The sequence below is a fragment of the Dermacentor variabilis genome, chromosome 9 (genome assembly GCF_050947875.1).
Source record: "Dermacentor variabilis isolate Ectoservices chromosome 9, ASM5094787v1, whole genome shotgun sequence".
Lineage (NCBI taxonomy): Eukaryota > Metazoa > Arthropoda > Arachnida > Ixodida > Ixodidae > Dermacentor > Dermacentor variabilis.
Window position 1 is genome coordinate 122,959,191 of NC_134576.1, and position 21,533 is coordinate 122,980,723.

The following is a 21,533-nucleotide window of genomic DNA, read 5'->3' on the forward strand; positions in this document are numbered from 1 at the left end:
GCAATCGAAAGTTAAGCTAATAAAACAATTAAAACTATGAACTGCTGCGTCGTTAACATCGTGACCGACGGTCCGAGCGCCTCTGCTCCGCGCTCAAGCTGGCGGCCACTAAACGGCCAGACGCAATAGTGCTTCTACAGCAAATGCAGAATTTCTGACAGTTACAATCGGTAAATCGCGTGACAGAGTTCCTGTAGCATCTACGTCAACGCCCAATAAAACTGATAATAGAGCCCGAACGGAACAGCACAGTTGTTTATTTGCTTTAATTTTATCTTTAACCTTCCTTAAGCAACCAATGCTATAAGTCACAGGTCCCTCGAATGTCCTCGCTCTGTACCGCGTAAGCCACTTTTTTTTCAGTTGTCTCGGCAACATGTTTTGCATGTGCAGCATGCGTCTGCTAATAAGACGCTTGGGGTTTTGCGTCGTCATCTCCGTCATGCCCCTCGACAGGTAAAATTACTAGCACACAAAACTCCTGTCATGTAGAAGTTAGAATACGCATCCCCTATTTGGAAACCGCATCCCGCCTATCTTATTAGTGCACTTGAATCACTTCAAAAACAGAGCAGCCAGGTTTATTCCCTCATCTTTTTCATACGGACATCAGTGTATCAACTTTGAAAGTGGAATCGGCTTTATTACAAATGGCACTGTATTACAACTTTCGCCTGTATTGCCAGTCCTTGCCCATTTCACAAATTTTTCCACAGTTCCCTATGCTGCGCACCCTATATTGTTCCGCCAGTCCGCCATCAATTTCATCCGTCCATTTCAAGTTTCCAGGCCACGTGCCGGAACTATCACTTCTGCCACCTCATCTTTTTCCAGTGTTGCAGCAGACTGGAAGGACCTATCCAACGACATCGCTGCGATTACGTCCTCATCCACTTTCGCGGAAATCTTTACAAATCACTTTTCACTGCGCTGAACACTGTAAGTCAACTGAATGTTTGCTCCCACCCCTTACGTAAGACCCCTTGCGGATCTTTAACAAAATGAAATGAAATGCCTAGTTCTAAAGCTCATGCCGCTTCGTTAGACAAACTTACTTCAACGTTAGACAAACTTACTGCGTGGTAACTTATACACAAAAATCAACATGAAAACAGCTCCAGCAACGGTTTAAGAGACCCGACGACATTGTTTTGCATCTGCTTTTTGTTAAAGTTAGGCAAAGAACGAGGCGCAACATCAGAGCAAGCTGGTACACAGGGCCCTAGTGAATGCGGACACGTTTTCCGTTAGCTGGGCGCCTAGTCAATGGCAGAAATGAAGCCTGAATGCGCTTACAAAGCAATAAAGACAAGCTTTAGTGCTCGGTGACCGCACAGTTCAATGCACCAAGTTGATATTCGTACTACCCAGCTAATTTAGTTGTTCGCCGCCCATATTTCGGCGCAGTGCATTCAAACCTCCAGTGCAACAGGCCTACATAAAAGGTTGGAGAGGGGCCAAGGAGAAAACAAAGTGTTTTTGCTGTTTGCTTTTACGACGTTCTTCAAGCAAAACTTTTCAAGGTGAAGGTGTGTCGAAAGCCTGAACAGTCAGGATAAAGCATGGTTGCTGAGAAAGCGTTGAACATCATGCGAAAAAGAAAAGAAAAACTTGGTGATGAATAAAACTGTATATCGTGAGCATCTCACACAAGGGAACTGTTTTTTGTCCCAAGACTCACTTGTTAGCGCTGAAACCCCTTCGTCTGTAGTTCTTTCTTCTTCTACTTTCTTTATTTTTTTTTTGCCCCCCAATTTGAGTTTTTGTACTAAGCACCGGGAAACTATATAGCAATGAAACCGACGTAGCTTGAAGAAGATGCCGAGCAAAGCACTAGGCATTACATCGATGAAAGGCGTTATGGCATAGTTCATATCATACAGAGAAGGCGCCTTGTCGGGCTCGGTAATTCTTTTCCACTTTTCCACTCCTCTTCGTCTAACCATACTGACGTAAAGTTAGTGAACGCCAGTTCATTAGGAACGCTTCTCGCCCAAACGCAGCATGCGAGGTGAGCTTCATAAATTGCCGGAAGCTGCTGCGCTACGGGTAGCTCGTAAAGTGCGGCTATCCAATGGCCAAAGCCTCTGAAGGCGCGTGACAGACTATAGAGTCTGTGTTGCATCACACATTGCGGAAAGAACTTATCAGACGCTGAGCGAACGCCAAGATGCGCCTGCTCGAAGTGCGCTCGACACAATCTTTCTTTCTCTTTTGGACACTTATCGCATTTTTGTTGATTCATACGTATAAGCTCCGACAGGGTGCACTAGGGCAGCTTAACTCCCGACGAGATTATACTAGGAGTGGGATCCTCACATGCTCATCTCGTTTATTACCGAATATTGTGATCAGCGGACCTTAAACAACGGCCACAAAGAAATACAATATCTGTAGATCGTACACCTCGGCAACGGCGACGCTCTCCAGAATCATCCCCCTGTCGTATTTCCCCACCTCCTTCTCTATATCTCTGTATCCCCATACCGAAGTAATGCAAGCATTCAAGTGCATAAACCTGCACATATCTGAGCAGTTGCAAACAAAGAAACACACACACACACACACACACACACACACACACACACACACACACACACACACACACACACACACACACACACACACACACACACACACACACACACACACACACACACACACAAACAAACACACACACACACACACACACACACACACACACACACACACACACACACACACACACACACACACACACACACACACACACACACACACACACACACACACATACACACACACACACACACACGCACGCACACACACACACACACATGAGCGCACGCACGCACGTTTTCTGAATTCGAGAAGTGACAGACGCACTCCGTAGCTGCCCACTTACAAAAACAGGCTCCTTCACATCCCTATAACCCCGCTGACCGACAGACGCCCACACTTACGCTGAGAATCACGCTATCACGTGTAAAAACAAGTAGGTTTGTGCAAAAACGTACCGACATGCTTGCGTGTTTGCGTGCGCACTGATTCACACGCATGCGCAGGGAAACGCAGTAACACACGTAGGCATTGCCAGACGCGATGGACGGACCCAGCGACTGACCGCTTAAAAAGACAGATGCGTCGCTGACGCCATCGTGAGGCCTTCCACATACGAAGCCTTTTCACTGTTACCAGATCCACTGCCTCGCGAATGCGACGACGAACGAAGCACAACGATGAAAGACCTTCGCCCCTCCCTTCTTGCCTCCGAACGTCAAAAGAGCGTTTCCATGCTTTGCGTTACAGACTGTTCAACGTTGAGTGCTTCTCTCGTGGCAGGCTCTCTGATGCGAGACGGGCACTGATGCCGCCTTTCTTTTGCATTTCCTTTTTACTTTCTTTGGCTGTTCGTTATTTGAGTTTCTTTCGCGCTCTTTTCGTATTTCTCTGAACGTTTGTTTATTTTTGTGGCTGCGTTTCTTGTTTCGCAGCTCCCCGATAGTCTAACGCTAGAGAAAGGAGTCCTAATAAAAGGCGAGCAGCCTCTCTGTTTGCACACAAGGAAGGGAGATGCGAAGCTTCAGCGGTGGCGATGAGAGAAGAAGGCAAGGGGGAGGAGCGGTGAGGCGGTGAGGGGGGGGGGGGCGACGTGACGACGTCGAAGATGGTATTAACTAACCAAACAGCCCGGCGCGATGAAATTGTAAAAGCAAATGCCCACAGCGGTCCAAGTGGTGGCTGCGCTGGAAGCAAGAAGACCAATATATGTAAGTGACGCCGGCGAAGTGCAAAGACCAGAAAGGCGCCTATAAATAGCCAGGACTTCGCAAGCGCGCCAGACCGAAGCGCACAGTTGTCTCTACAGTGTGGTGTTTCATGGAGTCACGCTAAGGACATTGATAAAAATGTTCTCTCGCCTGTAGTTCAAGGACGCATGTCTCACGTTCAATGGATTGATTGTCGAACTTTTTAAAAGTATGGCACCTTTTTTTTTTTTTTACCGGGCTCTTTTTGACCCCTGCTCTTAAAGTGGGTGGTTATTTTTGCGTGACCTCAAAAAACTACGTTATTGCGGTATTTGCCACATAACCAAACCGTTCCGTGCGATCTCACGAAGATGTCTTAAGAGGAGCGGCTCAGGCTAACCGGGTTGACAATATTCAGGTAGAGCGATGGTGTGCTGTAAGGATAAGATATTCTCCCAGCTGACGACTGCTACACTCGTACCTTTGCCCTGAGCCCTATTCAAGGTGAGCTTGATGCGTAGGGAGGCTGGTGACTTCATTCCGTGTAAGTTCAGCTGCTAGACACAATTGATCGCCAGGCTAAACTCGCTATTTGCTACAACCAACCACCCCCACAAATAAGCCAGAGATAGCTGTTACAGCATTTATCGACCATCAGTAGAATTTCAACTCGTGGCCTCGCTCTGTCGCGATGGGAACCCATACCGCTAGCCAACTTTTTAAAGCTTGGAAAGTGACATCGAAGCGCCCACACTGCAACGTTACAGGAAATACCGCATTTATTCGCATACTGGCCGGCCTCGATCCTAGAATGCAGCTTTCTGCGCACAAGACGAGGACGAAGAAGAAGCTGAGACACACGGGTGCAGACTTACAACCATTTTCTAAGTCCGCGCTCGTGTGTCTCAGCCTCTTCTTCGTCCTCGTCTTGTGCGCAGAAAACTGCATTCATGCCGTTCCAACATGGCCAAACAGTCACCGTAATGAACTTGACTGTAGGCCAACCCCTCAATTCGCAAGGTCGTAAAGAAAGCATTCCTCCAATGTAAGCACAAAGAAAAGGCATTTGAGTGCAAAAAAAGAAAAAATAATAACGAAAAGAAGCACGAAACATGGTCGAAATGCCGCACTTCCGGAATTATCTCATTATAGTTTTGGCCGGAACGACATCCCATGCCAGCACGACCCAGTTCACTACCCCTGACTAAGGGAAGTAGGCACGGGAGAGTAGATACGCGTCTGAACTTGTTTAGAGCGACGCCTCAAACATTTCCTGCCTCCATCACCTTCGCCTGTATGACAGCCGTCATTACACGCATTACTGCTTCTCTTTTGCGTCATGATAAAGTCAGCAACATCTTTTTTTTTTTCATTTTGTACAATTGAATTTTCTGCGGATAGCTGTGCCTCTGACGGTTGCTGCAAAACCATCTCCTCGAATATAACCTGACCTCCGAGGTTCGTACATTATTTTTTTTCCTAAAAAAGAAAGTGCGACCTGCATTCGAGTAAGTGCGGTAATTGTTTCTTCTCTTTCTTTTTTTTTTTCGCCAGGGCCAGTTCTTACGCGGCTTTTAGCGGTGATGTGAAGGTAATTCAACGCATATTTTATTCTGACGAAAGGTAATAGCCGGAAGTTCACCAATACGTTACTAGTTTACATTGCTAGTTAATATATATATACAATTACAATTAAAATATACAATTATAGTACATTACCAGTTACAATACGTTACTATATTACTGGCTTACCAGTCAATATTCCGACGGAAACTGGAATATGCATCCGCCATATGAATCCACACCAAACATATCTCATCAACTCACTCGAAGCCGTTCAAAACCGCGCCGCAAGGTTCATCCATTCTAATTATTCAAATGACGTTAGCATAAGTTACTTAAAGAAAGAATTGAATTTACTTCCTCTTTGTACGCGCCGGCGCACTGGGACCCTTTCATTTTTCCATAAGGTTTACCACAGCTCGCTTAATCAACCACCCTATATCCTGTTTGGATCGCACCGCTGGTACGATCTGTTGGGAACTCGGCGCTGACGCCCGTGGTTGTACCTGGGTCGCAAGCCCCAAGGGTAGCGTTGGCCTGGCGGCCTGGGGTACAACTGGAAGCATCCGAAGGTCCTGGCAAAGCATGAGTCGACTGGTAACAACAAAACAACTTGTTTATTTTAACATCGCAAAGAGTTGGCGGTCAGGTTTGACCGAAGTAGAGAGACGGGAGAGCACTTCACTCAACAGAAGAAATCGGAGCCCTCCTTTTGGCGTCCGGGGGCAGCTGTTTTTATACTCTCGCAGTTGAGGGCAAGAAGGAACCCCTCAAAAGACGAGCACGTGAATGTACAATGGGCTAATGGTGACGCACACTGTCGTAGCGATGCCGTAGCACCATGTCGAGCACGATCTCGTAGCACCCTGTCGAGCACGATCTCGTAGCACCCTGTTGTAGCGCTGCCGGTCGGGCACAATGACTGTAATGAGAGGATGATCCCTGCTTTGGCATCGCCTGTTTCGGGCACAATGACTGGAATGAGAGGATGATCCCTGCTTTGGCATCGCCTGTTTCGGGCACAATGACTGGAATGAGAGGATGATCCTTTGCGGTCGCATCGCCGCAGTCGCGCCTGGAAACACCTGCCGATGAGTGTTGCGGCGACGACGATCGGGCCAAAATGTCTGCCGCCCCGCCGCAGTCGCGCCGGCAAAACCACGTGTCGCAGGCGAAACGCAACAATCCTCGCCGCAGCCCGTACATCTCATCGTACACGCCACACTTTTCAAGTGGGCCACCCTCGCACGCGCACTGTTACGTTTTCTGCCTCGTTGTTTGGAACAACCTGTCCCACCAAATCATAGCCATCATTTGCCCTTGTACGTTCAGGGAGAGTTTGACTGCGCACTTTTCACAATAAAAATGACTTGTGTTAACAGACTTATATGCTCGCACAACTTTAGTTTGCATTATTTAGGTCTATGTATTTGCGCTGACATATGAAACACTTTAGCTCATGTAGCTTTTTGTTGTTGTTTGCGTGTTCAGTTATGTATTATGCAAATTATGTACTAATGTATTCCCACCCCTTATGTAATACCCCTATCAAGGGGTCTTTAGGATAATAAAATGAAAGGGAACTAGTTTATAAAATTGCAGGTTATTCTCGCAGACCTCAAGGAGCGGGTAAATTCGTTCAGGTTCCGTACACGTGTTGTCGAGCCGCTTTTGGTGTTTCAAGTGCAACCATCGTTATTTGCATATTAGCTGTTGAGAATAACTGGCCAAAAGGCAGCGCCAGATCGAAGACCCCACGTGTGAACGAATAGTAGTAACACTACACGCCACAGTTGCGAAGTTTGGTTACTATTTCAGAAAAGCAGGATTCCCCAAGAAACTACGAGATTCTTCGATGTGTGCGCGAAGTACCTGAAACCTTAGCGTTGCGCTGAACACGCATTCAAAGAGCTTAAAAATAAAAAAAAATATGTTTGTTTAACCGTTCTTGGCGTTCCTCTCGTAAGGGCCGGGATTATGTTTAATCTTCGTTTATTATTTAATAATACCTTGTAGCGGTACTGACGGAAGAAATTGCGCATAACACTCGTGTTTTGTAAATCTATGGTATTGTCAAGAATTTGCCCAACTGGGCAAGTGACGGAATGCATAAACCTCTACGCATCTTTTTTGTTCCACTTCCACTGCTGTGGCGCACTAAGCAGCCACGAGAAGCAATCTGACGCCTAGCATATGAGCCCCCGATCGAAGCGCGATCGTGAGGTTAGAATCTCCAACGTGATGTGTATAGTAAAACGCGTTATGGCAATTTGAATGCCACGCATGACACAGCAGAGCCAAGAGAACACTCCAAACGCATGACCTGTGACGCTGAACTAGACGCATCATCTGCTGTGCGCGAGAGAGAACAAGAGAACGAGGGAGACATAGAGAGAGAACAATTGACGTCACTTTCAAACATCTGCTGCACAGACCGTCTCGGAAATGTTAGCCATTCCATTAGCGAAGGTGTATCTTCATTGGTTTATACGCGTGACTTATCGCGGGCAGATCAATGTGCTTAATTTTTATTTCAGTTTCGAAGAAGAAAGTGAGAGCGGAGAGAAGAAAGCAGTGTTAGTCACCGCCCGACTACAGCCTCGTTCCCCCTCACAGTCCGTCCGACAGTGTCAGCGCTTGGCGCAGACGGATCTATAACGGTAACTGCGCCCGTTCTTGTTATACAACACAAACTACAAAACTAAAAGCACAATCCTAAAGGAAGCATTATTTGGTTTACCCTGAAACGCAATCCAAACAATATATCCAGCTAATTACCACTCATATTTAACAAATTAGGTGCATATGCAGCAAATAACAATAAAAGAAAGACTGAAATTTCAACTACATCAAATAAATGTAACGGATATTCGATCTGCAAATTTACGCAAGTACGACGAGATCACATAATGAAGGAATCCCTGTAATTTGGATGAGACTATTTACAATAAGAAACACGAATTTGGAGAGGCAATACGCCGTTCGCATAGTACGCCTTACAACGTAACTGCGAGCAGGGCTAGCATACGCAGTAACCACGTTTCGCAATGCTATAGCCATACCGTACTTCAGCTCGTCCGGGACATTTCTTTTACGCCGGAGAAAATGATTGGTTCGGGCAAGCTCTCTGGGTCCAAAATCAAATATTCTTCCCTCTCGTTCCCATCTCGAACTCACGCGAGCCACTTCTACGGCCTCTCGGGAATAAAAGAGGTTCTCGCGGATCAGGGCACGCATTTCCTAAAGACTAAAGCTGAACACCTGCGGCATCTCGCACAGGCAGTCAAGTTCATAAAATGATCCATTCGGAAAGTTTGCAATGGCGCCTCCTTTTCACTGTCTTATGAAAGCTGTCAAATTTGAATTCTAGAAGTAAAGAACAAGAAAGCGTTACTAATGGGGTTTCCTGGCTCCCAGGCAAGATGGTAGATTCCTTGGACCGGATTCCTTATGACTGGCACTTCGAACTTTTTGCTTCAAATGAAAATAGAGAGCTCTTGCTCAGAGTTCCGAAATATACTGCGAATGCGTAATGGATCGCTGAAAGCTCCATATAGTTCCGCCGCTCAGATATTTACCTCGGCCTGACCCCCATTTCTCGAAGCGTTACACTCGGTAAGCAGGAAAGCCCGGTAGCTCTTAAATATTATTTCCAATCGTTTCTTTTTTTTTTTCAGAGAGCTCTTTCTTACCGTTGGCAAATCTCTATTTCATCACTCCTCGATACGAGTAAACAAGAAGTGTTCTTTTGTTTCTTCTTTTTTTATTTTTTTGAAGTCAAAACATTTTGATTCGAGGTACTCTCGTACTCCACAAGCCAAAAACAAACTGTGCTCTACATTATATCAAAAACCCGCTCCGTCTGCTCCTGTTCTCAGGAAGAGACTGGTCTTTTTTCTTTTTTGTAACTTCTTGCCAGCGTCAATTTCCTCGAAAAGCGTGCATCATTCTTAGTTTAGGCCGTTCTCAAAAAAAAAAAAGAAAAACGAATGCCGTTCTTCTGTTTCGATTTCCTCAGCTCGAAAAAAGCGCACGCAATGCTGCGTCCATCAGAATTCGTGCGAATGTCCCGTTTACGTTAATGGCAATTCCAGAAATCTTCATTGCAGAAAGGCGCAGTGTAGCTCCAAGTTAACGGCTAATGCGACCTTAAATGCGTCACCGCCGTTTAGCAGCATCCACGACAGTACGAACCATACGAACTTAATTCATTTCACAAAGATGGGGACTAATTTTCTTCTTTGTTCTTCCCTAAATCTCACGCATATATACTGCGGAGATTAATTACAGAAACACTAGTTTAGAAAGCCCTGAAAGTTAGCCGCTGCGATTTGCATATAGAAAATAATATTTTGCGGAGCGCCACGCCGCTTAGTGTCTCAAGTTTTGAAGTTCTAGGAACTTCAAAAAGGACCGCACGCATTAGCAATGTAAATAACTGCCTGTCGTAGGGCAATGTATCGATCCAGGAGAGACTCACTGAAAATTGTATTTTCGTCACGTACTAATAGTGTAGGGGTATTGGTGGTAGCACAGTAGGGTAGGAAACATTCGTTAGTGACAAATGGGGATCTATTATTAAGCAAGTTCAGGCCTAGTTTTCTTAGAATTTCGAGAAACCTTAGGCAATAACTTAGATTATCTTTGGCGAAGCAAGCTATATAATATATATGCAAGTAAACAACAATTCAGTCGCATAACAAGGAACGAATGTACATTCTCTGCCTCGCTTTCGTGACGAAGTTGGATGAATATTCTAGCACCTTCTATTGGTACCTATTCTTCGGCCGCAACCTCGTCTTCCGTTGGGGGCATTGCGAAACAGCCGATCTTTTTGATCACTGCGGCCTTATGCTATCGTACTAGTTAGGTGTAAGTTATTTGCTTTACTATACAAGGTAACGTCCAGGCCGACTGTGCGGCCAGAGCTGCACACGACACCGAGAGAGAATTGGTAAAAGAAATACATGTCTCGAGAAAAAAACGCGGTGACACTCACATGCTTGGACATCCGCACAGGCTTGACGTTTACAGCGACCCCCTGGAAAGACGCTAGACATCTGTACGTAATCCCATATGAACTTTATCTCTCTTGGGACTTTTATATGCCGTCAAAGGCCCTAGAGACAATGCCGAACATGCCTACGGCGCATCAGACTCGATGCGGCTGACGCGCACTACTTCAAGTGCAAGATTCAACTGATGGATTCGCCTACGTGCTCTGACTGTAATGCGCCTGAAGGCCTGCCACATGTTCTGTGCGACAGTCGCCGCTTCTTGCCAGAAAAACGGTCTTCAAAGGCGGCGCTAAACCTGCAACGGGACTCGATCTTGGAAATGCGGCACATTCTGGGCCCGTGACGAAGCATCATGTGCGCGTTACCCGCGACGGAAGCGCTGCCGATGTTTCCTGCGGGCCAGAAACATTAACGAAACTTCGTGTGTGTGTGTGTGTGTGTGTGTGTGTGTGTGTGTGCGTGCGTGCGTGCGTGCGTGCGTGTGTGTGTGTGTGTGTGTGTGTGTGTGTGTGTGTGTGTGTGTGTGTGTGTGTGTGTGTGTGTGTGTGTGTGTGTGTGTGTGTGTGTGTGCGTGCGTGCGTGCGTGTGTGTGTGTGTGTGTGTTTGTGTGTGTGTGTGTGTGTGTGTGTGTGTGTGTGTGTGTGTGTGTGTGTGTGTGTGTGTGTGTGTGTGTGTGTGTGTGTGTGTGTGTGTGTGTGTGTGTGTGTGTGTGTGTGTGTGTGTGTGTGTGTGTGTGTGTGTGTTGTGCAGTTGGACTAGTTGCGAGATTCAATGTGACTATACCTATGTATTAATTCATCTAGGCACGAGTGCACCTACATCGTACCCCATACTTCGTCTAAATTTCGTGGTTGCGGCTCACTGTAACTCCAAATGACACATTCTGGCACAAATTTTTAAAGGCAAATGTAGACGAGTGGTGGACTGGCGCTAAGCTTCATTTGATCCATTCGTGTAAAGGCCAAAGTCATTGAAGCACAGTCACAAGTGTACCGAGGCGAAGCGTTCAGCCACTCTCTTTAAAAAAAATTAAATTATGGGATTTTACGTGCCAAAATAACTTTCTGATTATGAGGCACGCCGTAGTGGAGGGCTCCGGAAATTTCAAAAGCATCGGGGTTATAACTTGGCGAAAAAGAGACAGTTGTAGCATTAAATCAGTGCATCTCTTTCCCTTAATGTTACCTTTTATTCATACATTTCGGCACGTGAATAGACGAATTCACGTTCATTGTAGCTCCTACCCCCTCCATAAGTGTCTTTCTAAATTTATGCTTAACATAGAATCAATGAGCTTGTAAGCAGGTCGCCGGAATACTTCCGGGCTCCGGAATAATTTTGACCACTTGGGTTTATCTAACGTGCACCTTATGCACGGTACACAGGAGGCTTTGTACCACCATCGAAATGCGTGTCCACTGTTGCTTTGCAGGGGCTCTTGGAGCCCAATTACACAGTCTACCAATTCCAGGACAACAAAGTGAACTTCACGTTGTTTCTTGTTTTTTGCATCTTTATCTCCAGGGACTATAACAATGCGTGTCGTAATTTTTTTTGGAAGTCGCGATGAATTTAAAATTTTAACATTTACAATATTGTGCGTTCTATAATAGCTGGAGTGTTCATGACGCAGTTACGCTGTGTGTGTTCCCCTGTTGACATTTTGTCATCTGAGCTTTCGTGCTTACGTCATTTCGTGAAATGTTTTTGTTTTTCCCATTGTGATGTTATATTTCCGGCGAGATCTGTCTATGTCTCTCAGGTGAAACGTCGCAGGCGGCCCGATCTTTTCCCGCCCGACGTCTCCTTACTTATTCATGTGGGAAGGGAAGAAAGACTAGCAAGTCGATACATAAAGGCAAACTATATAGTCATTGGCCCACTTTGGAAGCCATTCCGCGTACAGCTCTTAGCGCTCGCCTAAGAAGAACGGCGTTAACCATAACGCGCGCCGCATTCCTGCCGAACATGCTCTGCAAGAAGGCAGAGTGACGAAAGCGAAGTGTGCAGTGCGGTATGGCTGCCTTCCCGACGAACAGCCAGCGAAGCGTAGTTCGCCGAAATATGTTCGGGGCCCGTCGTCCTCCCGGTGGCCACTGTACCTTCCGTACGAACGTTGGGCTTCCATAAGGGAAACATATAGAGGGAAAAGAAAATACGAAGGAACGGACTGCGAGGGCCTTGTCAGAGCAATCCGGGCCGTAGCCGACAGCGTGCGAGGCGAAGTACAGGGGACGCTTGTAGCCGCGGCTGTTGAGAAAGGAGGAGGCGAGCACCAATCACGAATCACGGAGACGCGGGAAATGAGGGGTTTAGACGGAGACCGAGACGCTTGGCGCCCGCTTCTTCACTCTCCCTATCCCGCTTTAGATCTCCTCAATCCTACCGACTACACTGGGACACGGCGTGCGGGGTTCCACTCGGTGCGGAGAGAAACCGGCCGCTACGAGCGGAGCGATGTCAATCGAAAGCACACGGGAGATGTGGAAAACGACAAGGAAAACGAGAGGAGCGAAAGGGCAAAGAGGGGGGCGGGAAGGGGCAAAGGATTGAACGACGCTGCGTTCGCGCTTCTAATGTTTGTATTTCGAGACCCTTCCTTCCTTCTCGTTTTCTTTTTTTTTTTTTGCCGAGCCTTATCGTTTGTGTCACATCGTTGTGGCATTTAACGCCAATGGGGCTCAGAGGCGCATGGACGGACAAGTTGCTCGGCAATTACAGCGCTGGAAGTGCGTGTGAAGATTGACAAGTCTAAGCCGCACCTTTGAAGCAGTCGTTTCATTGTTTGCGCACACTATTCTTTCCTGTGTAGAAAGAAATGTACAGCTGTCGGTGTGTTGGATAAATTGAATGATATATTGATTATGATGACTGACCGACCGACTGACTGACTGCGCTATTGAGTTCTCGATCGATTGGTTGACTAAGTTACTGTCTTATCAACCGAGTGATTGATCAAATTATTTATTTATCAACCGATTGATTGATTGATTGATTGATTGATTGATTGATTGATTGATTGATTGATTGATTGATTGATTGATTGATTTAGTTGCTGATTAGTTTAGAAGGTTGAAAGAAACAATATGACGTCATATCTTGTGATTGTAGCTTCAGTCACTCAAATAAAATTAAAAGAATTTAAGAGGCAACAGCCCTCCTAAATAATATGTACAGCTGGTATTCCTTTTATTTACGAGTCACGAAGCTCGAGCCGACGTTTTTACTTTGAAGATTCCTTTGCAAATTTTACATTTACCGCCTCTCTTCACTAAGAGCAGAAAATGCCAAGGGCAACAAGCAGAGCGAGTTCCATACGAACTAATCTAAATTCTGTTCACTTGCTAGTGGCAGAATTATTCGCTCGCAGAGTTTCCAATCTGACAGTATATGTTTGGAGTTTATCCGGGAGGCAACTTCCACCCTCTGCTTCTTATTTTGTTAATGAGAGGCGAGACATTAGATCCCGCTGAGACTTTCTTTTCCAGTTAACAGCAAAGTGAGCGCTTTATTGATCCTTCGGAAGAAACTTGTGGAAGACGAAGTCCTTCCTTGTTGAAACGAAGAACCGTAAATGCATTTGTATTGCCTGCTTCGCACAACGACACACCTTTTGGTCTATCCCCCACAAAGGCTCTCCCCTGTTTCCAGGGGAGGTCAAATACGATAAGCATATCCTCAGACCAACCTAACACTATACGCCTAGAGGGCATATGGCAGAAGTGTCTACCCTTGACCACTTCATTACCCAAAATATCGCTCTTTCTATGCGGTCTTAACATGTGTGTGTGTGTGTGTGTGTGTGTGTGTGTGTGTGTGTGTGTGTGTGTGTGTGTGTGTGTGTGTGTGTGTGTGTGTGTGTGTGTGTGTGTGTGTGTGTGTGTGTGTGTGCGTGAGTGTGTGTGTGTGTGTGTGTGTGCGCGTGTGTGTGTGTCGACCAATCAATCGAGCAAATAATCAACCGGTCAGTCTGCCTATCGATCGATCCGTCAATCAAGCAGTCAGTCTGTCGCCGGCCAACCAAGGCGATCACAACTCCATTCATTTGCTTCTACATTCGATAAAGCAGGCTGTATGGACAAATAAACGAATTCACTCGGAGGTTAAACTTGCGCATTTATCGTTATTTTGCACACAGCAACGGCTGTTACGTTGCAGAGCAATTCGTGCAGCCAACAGCAGCCCACTTCCCGCTGGCGTTACACGCAGCCTCGATGAGGCACAAGGGATGAAGGGCTTCAAAAGGAACGGAGAGAACCTCCTAACACAAACGTCGAAAGTGAGGGCAAAGCTGCAATATGGCACGCTTCTCCTCCGCCTGCTCCTCCTCTTCCCTTTCTCTCCTTCTATCCCTTTCCTCCACTGCCACGCGCGCGCGTGTCGCTGACGGTGCTCTTCCCCGTATCCAGGGGTTCCCTCCGTTACCCTCCTCCTCGTATCCTCCTGGGCGTCATCGCGACACAGGAGTGAGCGGAGTGCGCGGCGGCGCAAGTTTCGCGCGGCGCTCCTTCGCTGACGGTGGTGTGCTGTGTGTCAGTTGGTACAAGGAAGGGCCTTCTTAACGCGCGCGCGCGCCGGCACTACCGGGGCCGCGCACTGACGTTCGCCTTGCGCTGGCACCGACAATGGTGGGAGACAAGATACCCCTGGTCACAGCCCTGCGGACCGTTCCCATCAACTCGATACAGCTGCAGAGCCTCCGCTTCCGACCGCGCCTGCTCGAACCGACCGCGATGAAGGTGGTCAAACTGCTCAAGTTCGAGCGCAAGCTCAACTCGACACGCATCGACGCCGCCATAGGTGAAGCCCTGATCAAGGTGGGAATGGTTCCTGGCTATCGTACGTGGCGGTTGTCGCCGACTTGCTTTCCCTGGCAGTTACCTCTGGCACGATCTGACCTTGTCTGTTTGACTGAGCGAACGAAATGATTTCTCAAACGTGACTGGCAAATGAATAGCCTGTTGATTTATACTGTGTAGTTTCTCGCTTAGAAGCCCCGGCTTGACTTCATGCTCTGGCCGGCTGGCCGCCATATGTGTTTTTTTGAGAGTGCAGATATGTTGTGTGTCACAATGTCATCGCTAAACTGAATTCAAGACAAATGTGCATCGGCAACACCCGGAATACCATTTAGTGTCTTGTGAATGTTCGACTCATCGCACGTACAGTGCGTGACAAAGAATTTCGAAATAACTTTTGCAGCTTGTCGGACGCACTAAGCAGCTCCTCCGGTAGTTAAAACGAAATGGGAAAATTGCTTCTCGCGAAAGTTGTCTATTTGGACGCTTGTGCAAGACCAAGCGTTCGCCGCAGCTTGAATGTCAAGATTCCAATTCACTGAACAAGGACCGTTGCTTTACAGAAATCGTTCGAGTTGCTTCAGGCAAATCTACATAATAATCGTGGGCGACGGTGTTCAAAATTCAGAAGTGTAAAACTGTTCTTTTGTGTCTCCTCTACGCACCACGCCTACTTCAACAATACAAAAAGCAACAGGGAGGTCTTGACGCAGCAAGGTTCAGCGACATCACTTTGCTTCTACAAAGTTCGCTGCGTTTTAAAGCTGAAAAAAGCAGGTTGCGGTATTTTATTTGCTCAAGTTCTTCTCTATATTGCGTCGTGTATGTCTAATGTGTGTCTGAACCAAGTGCAAGCAATTTTGTTATGTACATGTCAATCCCATTGTTATTCAGGTATTCCAAGTATTTCACGCTTTTCGTTCTCCTTAGTGGCCTTCTTGCTGCACCAATGCGCGCTGCGTGCAAATTTTGGACAAATCCGGTTCATTTCTTTAATGACACAAAAGTACCTACGTATGTTCATTCGGGAGCAATGTTAGCATCTACTTTGCCACGCTCACTTCTCCTGCAACGATGCTTCCTGGATCTCTCTCCATTTTCTCTCTCTTCCCCTTCTCCCTTCCCCCAGCGTGGGGTAGCCAACTGGACTCTTGACTGGTCAACGTCCCTGAATTATTTATATTCCTCTCTCTGCCTCGCTATCCTTCCTGGTTATCAGGTGGGCCCTCTGGAAATCTGCGAGGGCCACTTCTCACGGGGGGACCCTCACGCTAGGCCTATTATGTCAAGGTTATGTTCTCGCAGACCGTTGCGCTGTTGCTAGGGTGTGAAAAGAGTTCTGAATGCCCCCTTCCCTTTTGCGAACGACCCTCGTGGTGTTAGTCTGAGTCACCCCGTCCTTTCTGCTTTACATTGAGCAGGGCCCAGTGATTTCATGTGGTCAAAATGCTTCCGAGAACTTAGTGAGGTCCGATATCGGAGCTAGTCGATTCTCCGTCATCCGGAATGCCACAGCGTACCTTGAAGCAAGGACGTAAAACGCCAAGCGGACTAAGATAAACGCCGACTTTCAACTGAAGATCTTGTTTACAAGCTAGAAATATACGTGTGAAGAATGATGAAGTCACTAAACTAAGGAATAGGCAAGCAGCGCAGCACATATCGAATGCCAACGAGAAATGTCACAATGACAGTTTTTCATCTACGATTTCTTTCTTTCTTTTTTTCTTTCTTTCTTTCTTTCTTTCTTTCTTTGCTTTTTGTGCTTTTTCATTTATACCTTTGCGTCGAGTCGCGGTGTTACATTTTCAGTCATCCAGAACAGTAACTTCATCAGTAAAAAGCAGCCTACCATCATTCGTCCACGGAATTAGGTGGTATGGGTACGCCTGCCATCTATCAGCTGCGTTTATCGCGTCGGCATCGAGCCTGCGGAGTACAAGGACTGCATCGCGGGAGTCTTAAGTAGTGACACAAGGGGGCGCCATTGGTCCAGCAGCGTATATAAGGGGTCCGTCTTGGGGGTCCGTGTCTTGCGCAACAGCACACAGCGCAGCAACTATGCGAATAGATAAAACAGTCGGAAAGGCTCTGTTCTTCGCGGCAAGTGTCATTCTGTGCTCTGCCACCTACCTCTTGGCATAGCCGCCTTCCGAGATGTCTTGATCGTTAAAGGCGACTCCTCGGCGGTCGCCTCAGCGAAAGTGTGAGTTCGCCGAACGCTTGATCTGCTGCGACGGACGGTTCGATTTCTGATGACGTCCGCGCAGCTCGGCCAAAGGGGGTTGCTTCTTATCAACGCCTCCATTTGCTTGTCGGTTGCATGCCGGCTTCACCTAGCACGTAGCGGTGTGCCGTTACGTTTATTTTTGAGAGCCTCCTCCGGAAGAGGACGACTCTTGTTTACATTTCTTTTGCGCTATTGGCTCCGTGCCCCAACTCCTCGTGCCAGATGATATATCTCAGCTCTCCTCTGCGATATATCTCAGCGCTTTGCCAAAACTTTCAGTTCGGTAATTCATCGAGCAAGTCGTCTGGGTTTGCAAATACGAAGCTGCCCCCGACTAGACTAAAAAAAAGAAGAAGGCATTCAAGCTTGTTTCTTTGTTTAGTAGCTTTGTATAAACAACCCTCAACCTCCTGCTGCGCCATTGAGTGTTGTTTCAGATGCCGTTTTTTTTTCTTTCTTGCATATTTAGCTCGCGGCCATGAATTCTGCGACATCTTTGATTTTATGCTACAGCGGTGCTGCTGAAATACTTCGCTAAATTCGTGAAAAACCGAGCCAACTTTAGTTGAATTACAAGGTCGTCTAAGCACGCTCTTTCGCCCGGCAGTTATTTAACGCCATATATCAAACTAACGCGTTGCTCCAGCTATTTGTAGTCACGTCTTTATCTTTTTATGCTAAGATTTATTATCATTTATCAATTATTAAGTTCACTTTATTAAATTATTTCTTTGGTGGTTGTGAAACTTCTCGGCTACTTTTATCCTAATTATGGTTATGTTTCTCTTCATTTTGGATTTATGTTACTTTTACTTTAAGTATTATTTATAGCCATTCGTATTTGTTTAATGGCTTATTGCCTGCACAACAAAAATAAACGGAGTAGCCCAAGTATGTGCAAGCTCACTTTCTCCGCAGCAGTTCATTTATAATCGAACAAAGCACTAGTTGAAGATGGGATATTTTATTTGTTGCTACCACGTTTAAATTGTGTTTCAGCCCTTTAATCTTATATTATTGTAATGCGTTTAGAACGGAAAGAGAATATAAGTGTTGTTCGTACGCACGCTGGATTTTTTTTTTGAGTTCAAGTACCCGTTACTACAGAATAAGGCAGGGGTCACTATAAAATAAAATAAAAGAGTTCACATAGCCAGAAATGCCTTTTTAATTTCATAGCTGCATCCTTGCATGATAAAGTTTTTTTTTTAGATTTAAATGCCAAATAGCGTGAAGAAAACATGCTAATGGTTTTACTTCGATGTTCCCTACACTGAAGAGGCAATGAGAAACGGTGACTGAATCTTGAATAATGCGACAGAGCAACATGCTATCTATATCCCTGAGATTATCCTATAAACGAAGGAATGCTTATGATAAAAAGAATAACATGCTCTTCTCAACTGTTCACAGTTGAGAAACCTAGTGCTGCACAAAAGATAATGCCGTCCATCCACCCGATATTATAGACTTTCGTGGTAGATCGGCGATAGCTGTTATTCTCAACCGTTATCTTAAATATATTACAAAAGCCTATATTGGAAATTCAAGATCAACTAAGTACCTGACGGATGGAGTAGCACAATGTAATATAAAGGTCATCAAGAGAGCTCAAGTGCCTTTCTGAGACACTTTATCCCCGTTTGTAACATTTAAACCACAGTATATTAGAAATATACTAAGCAAGGCAATATCATCAGCGAATCGCAAGTTGCTAAGGTATTCTCCATCAACTTTTATCCCCAATTCTTCCCACTCCAGGCCTCTGAATACCTCCTGTAAACATGCTGTGAATAGCATTGGAGATATCGTATCTCCCTGTCTGACGCCTTTCTTTATAGGGATTTTGTTACTTTCTTTGTGGAGGACAACGGTGGCTGTGGAGCCGCTATAGATATCTTCCAGTATTTTTACATATGGCTCATCTACACCCTGATTCCGCAATGCCTCCATGACTGCTGAGGTTTCGACTGAATCAAACGCTTTCTCGTAATCAATGAAAGCTATATATAAGGGTTGGTTATATTTTGCACATTTCTCTATCACTTGATTGACAGTGTGAATATGGTCTATTGTTGAGTAGCCTTTACGGAATCCTGCCTGGTCCTTTGGTTGACAGAAGTCTAAGGTGTTCCTGATTCTATTTGCGATTACCTTAGTAAATACTTTGTAGGCAACGGACAGTAACCTGATCGGTGTATAATTTTTCAAGTCTTTGGCGTCCCCTTTCTTATGGATTAGGATTATGTTAGCGTTCTTCCAAGATTCCGGTACGCTCGAGGTTATGAGGCATTGCGTATACAGGGTGGCCAGTTTCTCTAGAACAATCTGACCACCATCCTTCAACAAATCTGCTGTTACCTGATCCTCCCCAGCTGCCTTCCCCCTTTGCATAGCTCCTAAGGCTTTCTTTACTTCTTCTGGCGTTACCTGTGGGATTTCGAATTCCTCTAGGCTATTCTCTCTTCCACTATCGTCGTGGGTACCATTGGTACTGTATAAATCTCTATAGAACTCCTCAGCCACTTGAACTATCTCATCCATATTAGTAACGATATTGCCGGCTTTGTCTCTTAACGCACACGTCTGATTCTTGCCTATTCCTAGTTAAGAATCAGACGTGTTCGTTAAGAGACAAAGCCGGCAATATCGTTACTAATATGGATGAGATAGTTCAAGTGGCTGAGGAGTTCTATAGAGATTTATACAGTACCAATGGTACCCACGACGATAGTGGAAGAGAGAATAGCCTAGAGGAATTCGAAATCCCACAGGTAACGCCAGAAGAAGTAAGGAAAGCCTTAGGAGCTATGCAAAGGGGGAAGGCAGCTGGGGAGGATCAGGTAACAGCAGATTTGTTGAAGGATGGTGGTCAGATTGTTCTAGAGAAACTGGCCACCCTGTATACGCAATGCCTCATAACCTCGAGCGTACCGGAATCTTGGAAGAACGCTAACATAATCCTAATCCATAAGAAAGGGGACGCCAAAGACTTGAAAGATTATACACCGATCAGCTTACTGTCCGTTGCCTACAAAGTATTTACTAAGGTAATCGCAAATAGAATCAGGAACACCTTAGACTTCTGTCAACCAAAGGACCAGGCAGGATTCCGTAAAGGCTACTCAACAATAGACCATATTCACACTGTCAATCAAGTGATAGAGAAATGTGTAGAATATAACCAACCCTTATATATAGCTTTCATTGATTACGAGAAAGCGTTTGATTCAGTCGAAACATCAGCAGTCATGGAGGCATTACGGAATCAGGGTGTAGATGAGCCATATGTAAAAATACTGGAAGATATCTATAGCGGCTCCACAGCCACCGTAGTCCTCCACAAAGAAAGTAACAAAATCCCTATAAAGAAAGGCGTCAGACAGGGAGATACGATATCTCCATTGCTATTCACAGCATGTTTACAGGAGGTATTCAGAGGCCTGGAGTGGGAAGAATTGGGGATAAAAGTTGATGGAGAATACCTTAGCAACTTGCGATTCGCTGATGATATTGCCTTGCTTAGTAACTCAGGAGACCAATTGCAATGCATGCTCACTGACCTGGAGAGGCAAAGCAGAAGGGTGGGTCTGAAAATTAATTTGCAGAAAACTAAAGTATTGTTTAACAGTCTCGGAAGAGAACAGCAGTTTACGATAGGTAGCGAAGCACTGGAAGTGGTAAGGGAATACATCTACTTAGGGCAGGTAGTGACCACGGATCCGGATCATGAGACTGAAATAACCAGAAGAATAAGAATGGGCTGGGGTGCGTTTGGCATGCATTCTCAAATCATGAACAGTAGGTTGCCACTATCCCTCAAAAGGAAAGTGTATAACAGCTGTGTGTTACCAGTACTCACATATGGGGCAGAAACCTGGAGGCTTACGAAAAGGGTTCTGCTGAAATTGAGGACGACGCAACGAGCTATGGAAAGAAGAATGATGGGTGTAACGTTAAGGGATAAGAAAAGAGCAGATTGGGTGAGGCAACAAACGCGGGTAAACGACATCTTAGTTGAAATCAAGAAAAAGAAATGGGCATGGGCACGACATGTAATGAGGAGGGAAGATAACCGATGGTCATTAAGGGTTACGGACTGGATTCCAACGGAAGGGAAGCGTAGCAGGGGGCGGCAGAAAGTTAGGTGGGCGGATGAAATTAAGACGTTTGCAGGGACAACATGGCCACAATT

At 45.9% G+C, this 21,533-nt stretch overlaps 1 protein-coding gene across 1 annotated transcript in view; it reads left to right on the forward strand.

Annotated features, from left to right (window-relative positions):
- The first annotated feature begins 14,848 nt into the window (after positions 1-14,848).
- TrpA1 (Transient receptor potential cation channel A1) overlaps positions 14,849-21,533 on the forward strand; it is a 143,269-nt gene continuing 136,584 nt past the window's right edge. Inside the window, exon 1 of the mRNA XM_075669202.1 lies at positions 14,849-15,126. Coding sequence (XP_075525317.1) covers positions 14,935-15,126 — 192 coding nt within the window. The 5' untranslated portion in view covers positions 14,849-14,934. The remainder of the gene's footprint in view (positions 15,127-21,533) is intronic.